A 15902-nucleotide genomic window follows, 5' to 3' on the forward strand; every position below is an offset into this window, starting at 1 on the left:
ATATACATAAAACATCGGAATCATCTTGGGCCCATTGATACGACGATGAATTTAACTAAAACATCTGTGAGTATTACAATACAAGAATGCATGCTTAGTTTTTGTAACACATACAACGATAACTACATACAAATTCCAAAAGTCAAGAAGTGGACGCCAGCGAGCGAGCACGAGGCAGGACCTTCGCAGCGAGCGAGAAAAGGATCCAGAGAGCTGATCAACGGGAAACAGGGTGACATGTGGAGTCCGACGCACTGCAGTGTAACGGTGCAGCGAGCGCGGGGGCTGCACACCAAGGGCAAGAATGGCACCAACAACTGCTTCGTCACCATTGCGCTGGGCAAGGAGAAGTACCAGACGTCCGTCAAGGACAAGGCCGAGACGAGCGTCAACTGGAATGAGGAGTGCGAGCTGAAAATCCCCGACCAGGGCAATCGCGCTGAGCTCACCTTGACCTGCCTGCACAGGAACAATCTGGGCATCGACGAGTTCCTGGGCCAGGCCTCGCTGCCAGTCAACGAGATGGATGTGTACGACCGGCCACGCGCCAAGTGGTTCAAGCTGGAGAGCAAGCCCGGCAAGGAGAAGAAGAACAAGGAGCGCGGCGAGCTGGAGGTGCGTATCGCCTTCGTGGTCAAGTCCGGCTCGCTGACCGACCTCAGCAAGAAGGACAAGCACAAGTCTTCCATTGGCCAGCTGGCCAGCTCCGTGGGCGGCAGCCTGCTGTCCATCGGCAACGGCGAGAAGCGGCGCAGCATCAGGAAGCTGGCTGGGTCGATTAGCTCCAAGCTGCACATCGGCGGCAGGAAGAAGCACCCGGAGGCGGGGGGCGATGACAGAAGCTCCTTCGGCGGCTCCTTTGCCAGCCTGGGCACGCCCAACAGCTCCAACGGCAGGGGCCAGAACGGCGGCAGTGGGCGACGACGTGGCGGACAGCGGGCGGGCGAGGCCGATCCCGGTGTGATCAGCGAAGACGAGGACGAGTTCGTGTTCGACAACCTTTCACACAAGAGCTCGGGCAGCTCGCTCAACATCCAACGCACCGGCCTTCAGCCGCCTTCAGTCGGAACGCCCAACTTCGCGCCGCGCCACCCATCGCCCCTGCTGAACAAAGGATTGGCCGGCGTCAGAAGCGGTAGCGGGAAAGATAAATACAACAACGACAATGAGAGCAACTCCCCTAGTCCCAAGTCCACGGAGCGCATAATTATTGGCCACGAGAAGTCTGGATCACATGCGGAGCGACGCTCGGAGATATCTGCCCAGCTGGCCAAGAAATACGAGAGCAAGTCCCGGGAGGAACTAATGCTAATTGCCAACGGAATGGATGCTGCAACGGCAGCGCGTGAAGGAGTTGGAGGACTACTTGGACAACCTGCTGCTGCGCGTGATGGAGACGCACCCGAAGATCTTGCAGAACCCCTATTCACGCACCACGTCCGCCAAGAGTTATAAAAATTACATCAATATGAATGACTTTCTAAAGTAAGTGCTGCGCGCATGTTGCAACTTGCATTTAAGTAGAAACTTAACCAACAAACCCCCAACAACAACATCACCAACACCACAACCCCCAACGACAACAACTGCGAGACACGAGTAACAAGAACTGAGGCGACTCTGGCTGAAAAAGAGAAGGAACAACTAAGGCGGGATCGAACGGCTAACTGCAGCCAAACTGGTCATCGCCACCAACCGGTCCACTTGTCCCAGAACAGTTGGAGGAGATCGGCGGAGCCTCTGGGTGCAATTTATGTGAACGCATCGAAACACTAATCCAACACCATGTTGCCTTTGTCGTGAACAGCGAAATTCAAGTGTTTTCTAAACCGTATTGCTAAGAAGGGGAGACTAAATGTACACACAGAGCATACCTTGCTTGAGGAGTGCAATGTTTTATTGATATTTTCGTAGCATCCGTCGTTTTATGTTTGCCCTTTACTAAATCGAACTAAATTAATTGTACTATATACAACTATATTGTGCCTGGCAGTGCTAGGCCATTGATTTGCCTTGATTCGAGTCCCTTGTCGATTGATTGAAATTATCCAAGAGTATTTTGTTTATTTTTTTGTATGTCCGTTTTTTTGTAACATTGTGCAAAGAAGAGATTTAAAATTTTTGTAAAGTGCTGCGTGGAAAGTGGCCTTAGTGGAATAAGTTTTAAATTATTTATGTTTTAGCGGCTAAGCGAAAGGGGGGAGGGGGGCCGTCCTGTGTCCCCCGCGAAAACACCACACACAGTTGAAATATGTTGATACTACAATGATTTTACTTATTGATATACACGCAAACGGAATAAAACCATTTTTAACATAAAAAAAAAAAAAAAACACACCTAAATATATATATATTGACTTGAAACCTTATATTCCACCTCAAGCCTCAAGTAATTAGTTAATAATTGAAAACTTATAATGTTATAAATGAAGGAAGAGATATAGGTGATTAATGTTAAATATAAGAATAACTGTTCTTGTTTGGGTTTTGTTATTGAATATCAAAATTAAAATGGAATCTTTGTATATAATTGTGAAAATTATCACGATGGCTTAAATTATTTTTTTGTCTCTGTCGGTCGAGTGCTTACGCTTATCTCACCCAAAATTCAGTAATAGAAAAATAATCTGTGCATTGGGGCAACGCCTTAGATTGTGCATCGCTCCTTGTCCCATACTGAACACTACACAAACTGGCGCCCAACGTGGGGCGAAAGGGAAATTTTCCGTCCCAATTTTGCTCTTAAGATTAATTCTGTGTTATAGAAATTTCACCTTTTAAAGCAACCTTTCATAAAGTATTTCGATATTTATTTTGGATGCATCTGAACTCCAACGGTGGAATTCGCGATTGCAATTCGGTAGCGGATTGATCGACCCTGTTTGATTCAGGCTGACCAAAGTGAATAAATACAATGGAATCTTTAAAAGAAAGTTGGAGGGAAGCTACCTCTAAATGCGTCGGAAATACAATGTTTTGGAGGCTTTCGGACATTGTCCAGCAATTTGAGTAGTTCTAATACTAATTCACGATAGTTCATAAGCTGAAACAGTAGAAGAGGTAGAAAAGAATACTTTATCGGGTGCACAGCATTTTGGAAGAGAATGAGATGAGGAAAGACTGACATATAGATATAAACTAATTGAATTATTGGAGATTTTTTTTGGTTTTGTTTTCGTTGAAAGAAGAAATAAGAAAATACGTAAACAAGAAAATGGCAGTATCACATAGTAATGAAAAAATCGATTAAGTCATCCAGCGAGTCGATCCCTTTTGCTCAATTTGCAACGAACTAATATTGAGTACGGAGCTAACAGCATGCGCTCCATGTGAACACAGATTTCATGATAGCTGTATTGTTGAAGCAATTCGAATCACACTGGCGTGTCCAACTTGTGCTGCATGTTGCCTTCTTTCACAATTAAGCTATAGTAATAATAATTTGGCCGCGGAAATGAGAAATGTTCCTGAAGGGGAAGAAGCGAAAAAGCGTTAGCGGAAGTTCAGGAAGAAAATGATCAAGATGACGATGATCCTTTTCCTAAAAAAAACCCAAGGCAAATTAGTAAAATATCTTCAACAAACTTTAAGTGTGCAACAGGCTAATATAATGGATGATATGGTTGAGAAGCTGCCAATATTATACAAAAATGGAGGATAAAGTTTGACGGCTCTAAACAATGTATGAGAATGGAAGATTTTATTTACAGAATTCGGTCTTTGACAGAACAGAACTCAAATAATGACTATCAGCTGCTTTGTGATCATTTGTATCTACTCTTTTCCAATAAGGCTAGTGATTGGTTTTGGAAATTTCACCGTAACAACATCCATTTTAATTGGGAAATACTTTGTGTTGAATTTCGTAAACGGTTAGAGGAAGCTGAGACTGATCTAGACATATGGGAAAAGATCGGGGAAAGGCGACAGGGCGATAGCGAAGCTTTTTATGATTATCAATGCGCAAAAGAAGATCTAGTTGATTGGCTTCAGCAAGGCATGTATGAAGGTCAATTAGTTGATTTGCTGATAAGGAATGCTAAACCTAGTTTACATCATGAGCTACTCCACTTACCAATATGGAATAGATCCCAATTACGTGTTGAAGTTCGAAAGCATGAACAGATCTACAACGATATAAAAACCTTTATGCCACGGACTTTACGTTCTTACATATATGAACTATCGGATTCATATGAAAACCCAACCCAAATAGAGTCGCAGGAAACAGAACAGGAAGTGCTAGAGTTTCAACGAAAGCCTGCTATTGTAATTTGTTGGAATTGTGAAAAACCCGATCATAGGTTTGATGATTGTCTAGAACCGCGTACTATTTTTTGTTATGGGTGTGGTGCTCGAGATGTATTTAAGCAACAATGTCTAAGGTGTAACCCTACGGAAACCGACCGGCGGGTGTGTTTCGCAACAAAAAGTAGACACGCCCGAAACACCTAAAAGCCTTTTGTTACCTGCCACTTTCCTAGAGAAAACAAGTCAATTATGCACAAAAGAAGTCCCTGTAGAATATCAAAGCCGGCACTTTTCTACCATTCCATTACGTATAAGGCTCGATAGTTATAATAAGCTTCGAGAGAAATTACCCCATACCCCTTACTCGTAGAGTAAAAGGGTATACTAGATTCGTCGGAAAGTATGTAACAGGCAGAAGGAAGCGTTTCCGACCCCATAAAGTATATATATTCTTGATCAGGATCATTAGCCGAGTCGATCTAGCCATGTCCGTCTGTCTGTCCGTTCGGATGAACGCTGAGATCTCGGAAACTATTAGAGCTAGGCTAGGCTGAGTTTCTTACGCAGCGCAAGTTTGTTTCAGCAGAGTGCCACGCCCACTCTAATGCTAGAATAAAAATGTTAACTAAAATATATTGCTCTCGTCAGTACCTATCGATTGGCCCAAAAAAAGATTGCCATGCCAACTTTAACGCCCACAAACCGCCCACAAACTTAAAAAAATCGTAAGTCTGAACGTGGATATCTCGGAAACTATCAAAGACAGAGAATTAAGATGTCAGATTTAGGCTTCGTAGCCTTGTGCGCAGCACAAGTTTCTAACGCGAATATGCCACGCCCACTCTAACGCCCACAAACCGCCCAAGCCTGTGGCGCGTAACTGAAATGTATTGGTCTCGTCAATACCTATCGATTGATCCAAAAAAAATGTTCCGCGCCCACTCTAACGCCCATAACGCGTAGATCTGTCTACCGCCGGTAGGTGGCGCATTTCAATCTCGCTTTGCTGCTTGCATATCTCCATTTCCCTTTGGTCCCTTTAACCGAGTAACGGGTATCTGATAGTCGAGGTACTCGACTATAGTGCTCTTCCTTGTTTGCCGAAACTATAATTTCTAAGATAAAACATAACCCAAATAGATCAACAAAACATCTTAGGGATTATTGAAAATCTATTCGCTCTGATCGTAAGAAAATGGTATCAGTAATTATTAACCATTCTGATGATAGACTTTACGCAGAAGTATGTATCAAAGGAGCTAAATACACAGATCTCTTAGATTCAGGCGCTACTATAAGCTGTGCAGGCGGTAAGGTGGCGCACTTTCTCTTGTCACTAAGCAAAGCAAAAAGATGCTCTGGAAGCATTCGAGCTGCCAATGGAACCCAGAGTGAGGTCTTTGGAAAGGTGGTAACGGAAGTAACGCTTAGAGGTAAGATTGTTAGATATTTTCCTTATTCCCGGGCTGAAACAAGAAATATATCTTGGAATTAACTTCTGGCATAAATTCGGATTAACTGAGAAATGGCATGCAAACAGGAAGTTCCAGAACTCGATGTAGGTGCAGAAGGTTATGACCAAGAGCCGCCAAAATGGCATTAGTTGTCCGAAGCTCAGCAGAGTCGTCTAAATTCTGTCATTGAAGTGTTTCCATCATTTTCCAAAGAAGGTTAAGGAAGAACCACATTGATTCAACATACAATTGAAGTTGAATCAGCCAGACCCATTAAACAGAGACATTGGCCAGTTTCACCAGCCATAGAAAAACTGATTTTTACTGTGGTTGATCATATGCTGGCACTGGACGTAATTGAAGAGTCTTGTAGTCCGTGGAGCAGTAATTGCGTGTTGGTGCGAAAGGGAGAAAAGAGTAGACTTTGTCTGGATTCACGTGAGGTCAATAAGGTCATTGTTAAAGACGCGTATCCGCTAAGCCACATTGACAAGATTTTTAGTCGACTACCGGCTGCAAAATACATAACCGGTATAGATATGAAACACGCCTTTTGGCAGATTCCCCTCGACAAAAAATCACGGCAATATACGGCTTTCACGATTCCAAACAGACCACTATACCAATACAAATCGATGGCCTTCGGGCTTTGTAATGCGCCGCAAACTCTCTGTCGTTTATTGGATCAGGTTATTCCTGCTCATTAAAGAACCAAAGTTTGTGTGTGTTTGAATGACCTGCTAGTCCTGTCAGAAGACTTCGAGTCTCATTTGGCTACACTCCTAGAAATTGCTGGGTGTCTAAGAAAGGCTAATTTGACGATTAATATCGAAAAATCAAAGTTTTGTATGCGAGAAATAAAATATTTGGGCTTTATAATCAGAGGAGGATGATTCTTAACTGATCTTGAGAAAATCAAAGCGATTAAGGAGTTTCCTATTCCTATTTCTTTAAAACAGCTGCGGAGGTTTTGGGGCTTATCTGGCTGGTATCGACGATTTGTCGAAAATTACGCCACTATAAGCTTTCCACTGACCGAGTTACTAAAATCAAGAAAAACATTATCTTGGAATAAGGAAGCTGGAAGAATATTTTTGATTACTCCTGACTTCTCAAAACAATTTATTTTACCCTGTGATGCCAGCACATATGGAATTGGTTGCGTTCTAGCTCAAGAGCAAGAGGGTGTAGAATTACCTAAAATGCCAACGAAACTACACTGTTAGTGAGTTGGAATGCTTAGCCGTTATTAAGGGGATTAAAAAATTTCTTTCTTACATAGAAGGCCAAAACTTTTTGATTGTTACTGATCATGCCGCACTACAATGGCTGATGAGGCCAAAAGACCTATCGGGATGATTAGCAAGATGGTCGATGAAATTACAGTCTTATAACTTTTCGATTACACATAGGAGAGCGTCGAAAAATATGGTAGCTGATGCGTTGTCACGTCAGGTTCAGCCTGAAATAGAGTCAATGGTTGCGAGTAGGCCTGTTGTTGATTTGCATTCGGAACAATTTAGATCGACAGAATATCTCAGTTTAATTGATAGAATTAAAGTAAATCAGGAAAGACTTCAGGACTTGAAAGTGATAGATGGATATGTTTACAAAAGAACCGAGTTTGCCGAGGACGGAGACAACCAAAGGGAGTCGTGGAAACTTTGGGTTCCTTTGGCTTTGATTCCAGATATATTACATCAAGCACATGATGCACAAAGTTTGGCGCATTGTGGGATGGGCAAAACGGTCGAGAAGATAAAGCGGTATTTGTTTTGGCCACGACTGGTGAGCCAAATTACAGAATATATTTCTGAATGTTATATCTGTCGATCTACTAAAAATCCGAATAAAATTTTAAAGCCCCAAATGGGCCGTCCATTAACATCAGATCGCCCATTTCAATGCTTATATATGGATCTCTTGGGTCCATATCCTCGTACAAAGAGTGGGAATATAGGGTTGCTTATAGTTGGAGATCACCATACGAAATTTCATTTCCTTTGTCCACTTAAGAAGTTCACTGCTCCTAAGAAAATCGACTATCTTCAAAGTTGTATAATTTTTACCTTTGGCGTACCAGAAATTGTCTTAACAGACAATGGATCGCAATTTAAGTCTAGTGTTTTGGAAGCCTTTTTTAACTAGTTTTGGAATTACCCATCGATGTACAGCCATATATTCTCCACAAGCCAATGCTAGTGAAAGAGTAAACAGGTCCGTTTCGGCATCCATTCACGCGTGTATTGGTAACGACCACTCCAACTGGGATGTCAATTTAAACGCGATCAGGTGTGCACTCCGAGCGGCGTTACATAGAAGTACTGGTTTTTCACCATACACCATAATTTGCCACGCCCACTCTAACGCCCATAACTCTTAAATCTGTCTACCGCCGCTAGTTGGCGAATTTCAATCTCGCTTTGCTGCTTGCATATCTCCATTTTCCTTTGGTCCCTTTAGCCGAGTAAAGGGTATCTATAGCGTTCTTCCTTGTTTGCCTTGTTTGTTCAAATAAATCAAAAAACGTCTTAGGGATTATTGAAAATCTATTCGCTCTGATCGTAAGAAAATGGTATCAGTAATTATTAACCATTCTGATGATAGACTTTACGCAGAAGTATGTATCAAAGGAGCTAAATACACAGATCTCTTAGATTCAGGCGCTACTATAAGCTGTGCAGGCGGTAAGGTGGCGCACTTTCTCTTGTCACTAAGCAAAGCAAAAAGATGCTCTGGAAGCATTCGAGCTGCCAATGGAACCCAGAGTGAGGTCTTTGGAAAGGTGGTAACGAAAGTAACGCTTAGAGGTAAAACAGCATGGTTAGATATTTTCCTTATTCCCGGGCTGAAACAAGAAATATATCTTGGAATTGACTTCTGGCATAAATTCGGATTAATTGAGAAATGGCATGCAAACAGGAAGTTCCAGAACTCGATGTAGGTGCAGAAGGTTATAAGCAAGAGCCGCCAAAATGGCATGAGTTGTCCGAAGCTCAGCAGAGTCGTGTAAATTCTGTCATTGAAGTGTTTCCATCATTTTCAAAAGAAGGTTTAGGAAGAGCCACATTGATTCAACATACAATTGAAGTTGAATCAGCCAGACCTATTAAATAGAGACATTGGCCAGTTTCACCAGCCATAGAAAAACTGATTGTTTCTGTGGTTGATCATATGCTGGCACTGGACGTAATTGAAGAGTCTTGTAGTCCGTGGAGCAGTAATTGCGTGTTGTTGCGAAAGGGAGAAAATAGTAGACTTTGTCTAGATTCGCGTGAGGTCAGTAAGGTTACTGTTAAAGACGCGTATCCGCTACGCCACATTGACGGGATTTTAAGTCGACTACCGGCTGCAAAAAACATAACCGGTATAGATATGAAACACGCCATTTGGCAGATTCCCCTCGACGAAAAATCACGGTAACGACCACTTCAACTGGGATGTCAACTTAAACGCGATCAGCGGTGCACTCTGAGCGGCGTTACATAGAAGTACTGGGTTTTCACCATACATCATAATTTGCCACGCCCACTCTAACGCCCATAACGCCTTAATCTGTCTACCGCCGGTAGGTGGCGCATTTCAATCTCGATTTGCTGCTTGAATATCTCCATTTCCCTTTGGTCCCTTTAGCTGAGTAACGGGTATCTGATAGTCGAGGTACTCGACTATAGCGTTCTACCTTGTTAAGATTAATTAACAAACTAAAATCGCCCACGCGAGACATTCCGCTGACCAATTTACATTGGCAGACGCCTCACCATTAAACTTTAGACATTCTAAATCTTAAATTGTATCCCTTTTTCGAAAAATCATTTCCTTACCATTTAGCAGTCGTGACAGTGGCTTATTTTCGTTATCCGCATCATTTCCATATATAACATATATGGGCCATTCTTTAACAAACCGAACCCCTTTCTTGATTCACATTTTGTATTTTTTTTTCGTATTCTATTTGGTAAATACGTAGTCACGTGTATCATAACTCGGCCGAAGAACCTTCCTTTTTTGTTTAAAATTTTCTAAAGTTAGCAAAAAAAACCAAATTTCAAAAAGTTTCTCTGCTTGAAAATCTATATCTCGAGTCGAAGTTATTTGATTGACTTACTTTTTTTTGTATTTATCCCTCTGAAAACTCTACTTAAAAATGCATTTTTTTGAAGGCACTCATTTTTATACCCGTTACTCGCAGATTAAAAGGGTATACTAGATTCGTCGGAAAGATTGTAACTGGCAGAAGGAAGCGTTTCCTACCCCATAAAGTAAATATATTCTTGATCAGGATCATTAGCCGAGTCGATCTAGCCATGTCCGTCTGTCCGTCTGTACGTATGAACGCTGAGATATCGGAAACTATAAGAGCTACAATACTGGGATTAGGCATGCAGATTCCTAAGATCCTTGCGCAGCGCAAGTTTGTGCCACGCCCACTCTAACGCCCACAAAAAATCGACAAAAAATCACGCCAATATACGGCTTTCACAATTCCAAACAGAGCACTATACCAATACAAATCGATGGCCTTCGGGCTTTGTAATGCGCCGCAAACTCTCTGTCGTTTATTGGATCAGGTTATTCCTGCTCATTTAAGAACCAAAGCTTGTGTGTATTTGAATGACCTGCTAGTCCTGTCAGAAGACTTCGAGTCGCATTTGGCTACACTCCTAGAAATTGCTGGGTGTCTAAGAAAGGCTAATTTGACGATTAATATCGAAAAGTCAAAGTTTTGTATGCGAGAAATAAAATATTTTGGCGTTATAATCAGAGGAGGATGATTCTTAACAGATCTTGAGAAAATCAAAGCGATTAAGGAGTTTCTTATTAATATTTCTTTAAAACAGCTGCGTAGGTTTTTGAGCTTATCTGGCTGGTATCGACGATTTGTCGAAAATAACGGTACTATAAGCTTTCCACTGACCGAGTTACTAAAATCAAAAAAAAAAACATTGTCTTTGAATGAGGAAGCTGGAAAAGCGCCCATTTTTATTACTCCTGACTTCTCAAAACAGTTTATTTTACTCTGTGATGCCAGCACATATGGAAATGGTTGCGTTCTAGCTTAAGAGCAAGAGGGTGTGGAATTACCTATCGCCTATATGTCGGAAAAGTTGTCAAAATGCCAACGTAACTACACTTTTAGTGAGTTGGAATGCTTAGCCGCTATTAAGGGGATTACAAAATTTCGCTCTTACATAGAAGGCCAAAACTTTCTGGTTGTTACTGATCATGCCGCACTACAATGGCTGATGAGGCCAAAAGACGATTAGCAAGATGGTCTATGAAAATACAGTCTTTTAACTTTTCGATTACACATAGGAGAGCGGCGGAAAATATGGTAGCTGATGCGTTGTCACGTCAGGTTCCGCCTGAAATAGTGACAATGGTTGCGAGTAGGCCTATTGTTGATTTGCATTCGGAACAATTTAGATCGACAGAATATCTCAGTTTAATTGATAGAATTAAAGAAAATCAGGAAAGACTTCAGGACTTGAAAGTGATAGATGGATATGTTTACAAAAGAACCGAGTTTGCCGAGGACGGAGACAACCAAAGGGAGTCGTGAAAACTTTGGGTTACTTCGGCTTTGATTCCAGATATATTACATCAAGCACATGATGCACAAAGTTCGGCGCATTGCGGGATGGGCAAAACGGTCGAGAAGATAAAGCGGTATTTGTTTTGGCCACGACTGGTGAGCCAAATTACAGAATATATTTCTGAATGTTATATCTGTCGATCTACTAAAAATCCGAATAAAATTTTAAAGCCCCAAATGGGCCGTCCATTAACATCAGATCGCCCATTTCAATGCTTATATATGGATCTCTTGGGTCCATATCCTCGTACAAAGAGTGGGAATATAGGGTTGCTTATAGTTGTAGATCACCATACGAAATTTCATTTCCTTTGTCCACTTAAGAAGTTCACTGCTCCTAAGAAAATCGACTATCTTCAAAGTTGTATAATTTTTACCTTTGGCGTACCAGAAATTGTCTTAACAGACAATGGATCGCAATTTAAGTCTAGTGTTTTGGAAGCCTTTTTAACTAGTTTTGGAATTACCCATCGATGTACAGCCATATATTCTCCACAAGCCAATGCTAGTGAAAGAGTAAACAGGTCCGTTTCGGCATCCATTCACGCGTGTATTGGTAACGACCACTCCAACTGGGATGTCAATTTAAACGCGATCAGGTGTGCACTCCGAGCGGCGTTACATAGAAGTACTGGTTTTTCACCATACTTTTTGGTTAAAGCATGATTCTGAACAGAAATGACTATGCTCTTTTGCGCAAACTGAATATACTTAACGATGATGTAAGACTTGACTACCCAGACATGTTAAAGCTCGCCAGAGAGGAAGCCAAAAACATAAATAAGTCATTTGAATTGATTGCCAGAAAATATAACCTTCGTAGTAGAAACCTAAAACTCAAATCCGGCGACGAAGTTTTTCCAAGCAACTTTACTAAAAGCAACGCCGGTAAAAAATGGAGCTCCAAATTAGCTCCAGTTTTTATAGCAGCTAAAGTTCTAAAAAAGAGGAGTCCATTTTAGTATGAGTTGCTTAACGTAGACGGGAAGAAACTTGGAGTTTATCACCTCAAAGATATTCAGACCGAAAATAAATACAATCCTTCGAACTGGTCTTGTCCCATTATCTGCGGTTGTAGTGTCCAACTTAGGTACACGAATATACAAACATTTTGGCTTTTAGTTTAGCACAGACCCCAGAAAATGTTCCCATGGAATCATTCCACTTATATGTCTTGAACTATACACACGAATATTCTTTTATTACCGGCATTGTCAGTACTTCAAAGGAAAATAGCAAGGTTACCCACGTATAGTTCAAGTAAGCTTTAGCAAAAGTGAATTGGTACTAGACCCGTAAAATAATACTGCACCATTTAAAACAGGGAACAAACAAAAATCCGAGTAAAACATTCAGAAGGCGTAAATTCCGATTTCAGCTACCGAATCGATCGCGGAAATCTTCCACCGACTAGGCACGCTGAAAAGTGGCTAATTCGATCCGATATAATTTTTGAACCGGCTAGGAAAACCCTCCAATTTGTCTACGGCGAAGCGGCGGCCCACTGGGCCTAGTCAGTGCATATTTGTTTATTGTCATGTAATTATATAATTTGTTTTGATTATGATTAACTGCATAATTAACTATAACTAAAGTCTATAAGTACAGTGAGCATGCATTTGGGAAGCTTGGAATTTCTCTATATATATATAACTTCAATTTATAAACTTCTACGAGTACACAGATCATATACATAAAGCATCGGAATCATCAGAATATAACTTAAGCGTCTGTGAGTATTACAATAGAATGCATGCTTAGTTTTTGTTACACACCTAAATATATATATATTGATTTGAAACCATATATTTCACCTCAAGCCCCAAGTAATTGGTTAGTAAATAGTTATAGTAATAATGATATAAATGAAGGAAGAGATATAGGTGATTAATGTTAAATGTAAAAATAACTGATCTTGTTTTGGGTTTTGTTATTGAATATCAAAATTAAAATGGAATCTTTGTATATAATTGTGAAAATGGTCATGATTATTTAAATTATTTTTTTGTCTCTGTCGATCGAGTACTTATGCTTATCTCACCCAAAATTCAGTAATAGAACAATAATCTGTGCATTGGGGCAACGCCTGAATGAAACAAGTTGCCATGGTTGGGTGGGTAGAGATAGGGGACAACTTACATATTTAATCCCCTCACCCGAAATACCTTTTCTCTAATCTACCAATTCACATAAATGCATGTCGGCGCAGCCTAGTATATTAATTTACACTCACTACTTAGGGATATGTGAATTTTTTTTTTTGATCCGCGCATTAAACATTGATTTGTGTTAGTAACCTTGGAACCTGGGACACAAAGAACCCCGACCAATCCGACGAGCTGGACCCGAGCACCGCTAGAATGCGCACCGTTGATCCCAGTTCCTTTTAACAGTGAGTCAGAACCAACATTATGTGGCCAATGTGATAGAAAGAGTCTTTTAGATTGTGCATCGCTCCTTGTCCCATACTGAACACTACACAAACTGGCTCCCAACGTGGGGCGAAAAGGATATTTTCCGTCCCAATTTTGCTCTTAAGATTAATTCTGTGTTATAGAAATTTTACCTTTAAAAGCCACCTTTCATAAAGTATTTCGATATTTATTTTGGATGCATCTGAACTCCAACGGTGGAATTCGCGATTGCAATTCGGTAGCGGATTGATCGACCCTGTTTGATTCAGGCTGACCAAAGTGAATAAATACAATGGAATCTTTAAAAGAAAGTTGGAGGGAAGCTACCTCTAAATGCGTCGAAAAAACAATGTTCTGGAGACTTACGGACATTGTCCAGCAATTTGAGTAGTTCTAATACCAATTCACGATAGTTCATTAGCTGAAACAGTGGAAGAGGTAGAAAAGAACACTTTATCACTGCATTTTGGAAGAAAATGAGATGAGGAAAGACTGACATAGAGATATATACTAATTGATTTATTGGTTATTTTTTTTGGTTTTGTTTTCGTTGAAAGAAGAAATAAGAAAATAAGTAAACAAAAAAATGGCAGTATCACATAGTAATGTAAAAATCGACGAAGTCATCCAGCGAGTCGATCCTTTTTGCTCAATTTGCAATGAACTAATATTGAGTACGGAACTAACGGCATGCGCTCCATGTAAACACAGATTTCATGATAGCTGTATTGTTGAAGCAATTCGAATCACACCGGCGTGTCCAACCTGAGCTGCATGTTGACTTCATTCACAATTAAGCTATAGTAATAATAACTTGGCCGCGGAAATGAGAAATGTTCCTGGAGGGGAAAAAGCGAGAAACGAAGAAGCGTAAACGGAAATTCAGGAAGGAAATGATCAAAAAGGTTCAAGAACTCAATCTTAAAGTCGAAATAGAGGACAGGCATGTCTACCAGATCCAAAACACGTCACATAGAATGCTTACAAGCTGATGACGGTAGTCCTTTTTATAAAAAAACCCAAGGCGAATTAGTAAAATATCTTCAACAAACTTTAAGTGTGCAACAGGCTAATATAATGGATGATATGGTTGAGAACTTAAATGCTAACATAGAAGAAACAATTCACAAACAACTAGCAGCAATGTATTTAAACCGGGAAAATGCAACATCGGAAAGTCGCGATACTCGAAATTGGCCACCCGATATGCCAGCGTTCTTGTCAGGAAACCACTCGAATAACAGTGGATCTCGAAGTAGGTCGAATCCTCAAATATCACCAGAAAGAGCTGCCAATATTATACAAAAATGGAGGAAAAAGTTTGACGGCTCTAAACAATGTATGAGAATGGAAGATTTTATTTACAGAATTCGGTCTTTGACAGAACAGAACTCAAATAATGACTATCAGCTGCTTTGTGATCATTTGAATCTACTCTTTTCCAATAAAGCTAGTGATTGGTTTTGGAAATTTCACCGTAACAATACCAATTTCAATTGGGAAATATTTTGTGTTGAATTTCGTAAGCGGTTAGAGGAAGCTGAGACTGATCTAGACATATGGGAATGGATCAGAAAAAGGCGACAAGGAGAAAGCGAAGCTTTTGATGATTATCAATGCGCAAAAGAAGATCTAGTTGATAGGCTTTAGCAAGGCATGTTTGAAGGTCAACTAGTTGATTTGCTGATAAGGAATGCTAAACCTAGTTTACATCATGAGCTACTCCACTTACCAATATGGAATAGATCCCAATTACGTGTTGAAGTTCGAAAGCATGAACAGATCTACAACGATATAAAAACCTTTAAGCCACGGACTTTACGTTCTTACATATATGAACTATCGGATTCATATGAAAACCCAACCCAAATAGAGTCGCAGGAAACAGAACAGAAGTTGCTAGAGGTTTAACGAAAGCCTGCCATTGAAATTTGTTGGAATTGTGAAAAACCCGATCATAGGTTTGATGGTTGTCTAGAACCGCGTACTATTTTTTGTTATGGGTGTGGTGCTCGAGATGTTTTTAGGCAACGATGTCTAAGGTGTAACCCTACGGGAAACAGACCGGCGGGTGTGTTTCGCAACAAAAAGTAGACACGCCCGAAACACCAAAAAACGTTTTGTTACCTGCCACTTTCCTAGAGAAAACAAGTCAATTATGCATGCACAAAAGAAGTCCCTGTAGAA

At 40.8% G+C, this 15902-nt stretch overlaps 1 protein-coding gene across 1 annotated transcript; it reads left to right on the plus strand.

The window, feature by feature from the left end:
• Nucleotides 1-127: 127 nt before the first annotated feature.
• On the plus strand, nt 128-2317 carry LOC119562588. Its single transcript, XM_037875809.1, is given in 2 exon segments — nt 128-1325; nt 1327-2317. Coding segments are annotated over 2 exon segments (1251 nt in total). The 5' UTR covers nt 128-237; the 3' UTR covers nt 1490-2317.
• Nucleotides 2318-15902: the final 13585 nt, after the last annotated feature.

Source organism: Drosophila subpulchrella, unplaced genomic scaffold (genome assembly GCF_014743375.2).
Source record: "Drosophila subpulchrella strain 33 F10 #4 breed RU33 unplaced genomic scaffold, RU_Dsub_v1.1 Primary Assembly Seq65, whole genome shotgun sequence".
Classification (NCBI taxonomy): Eukaryota; Metazoa; Arthropoda; class Insecta; order Diptera; family Drosophilidae; genus Drosophila; species Drosophila subpulchrella.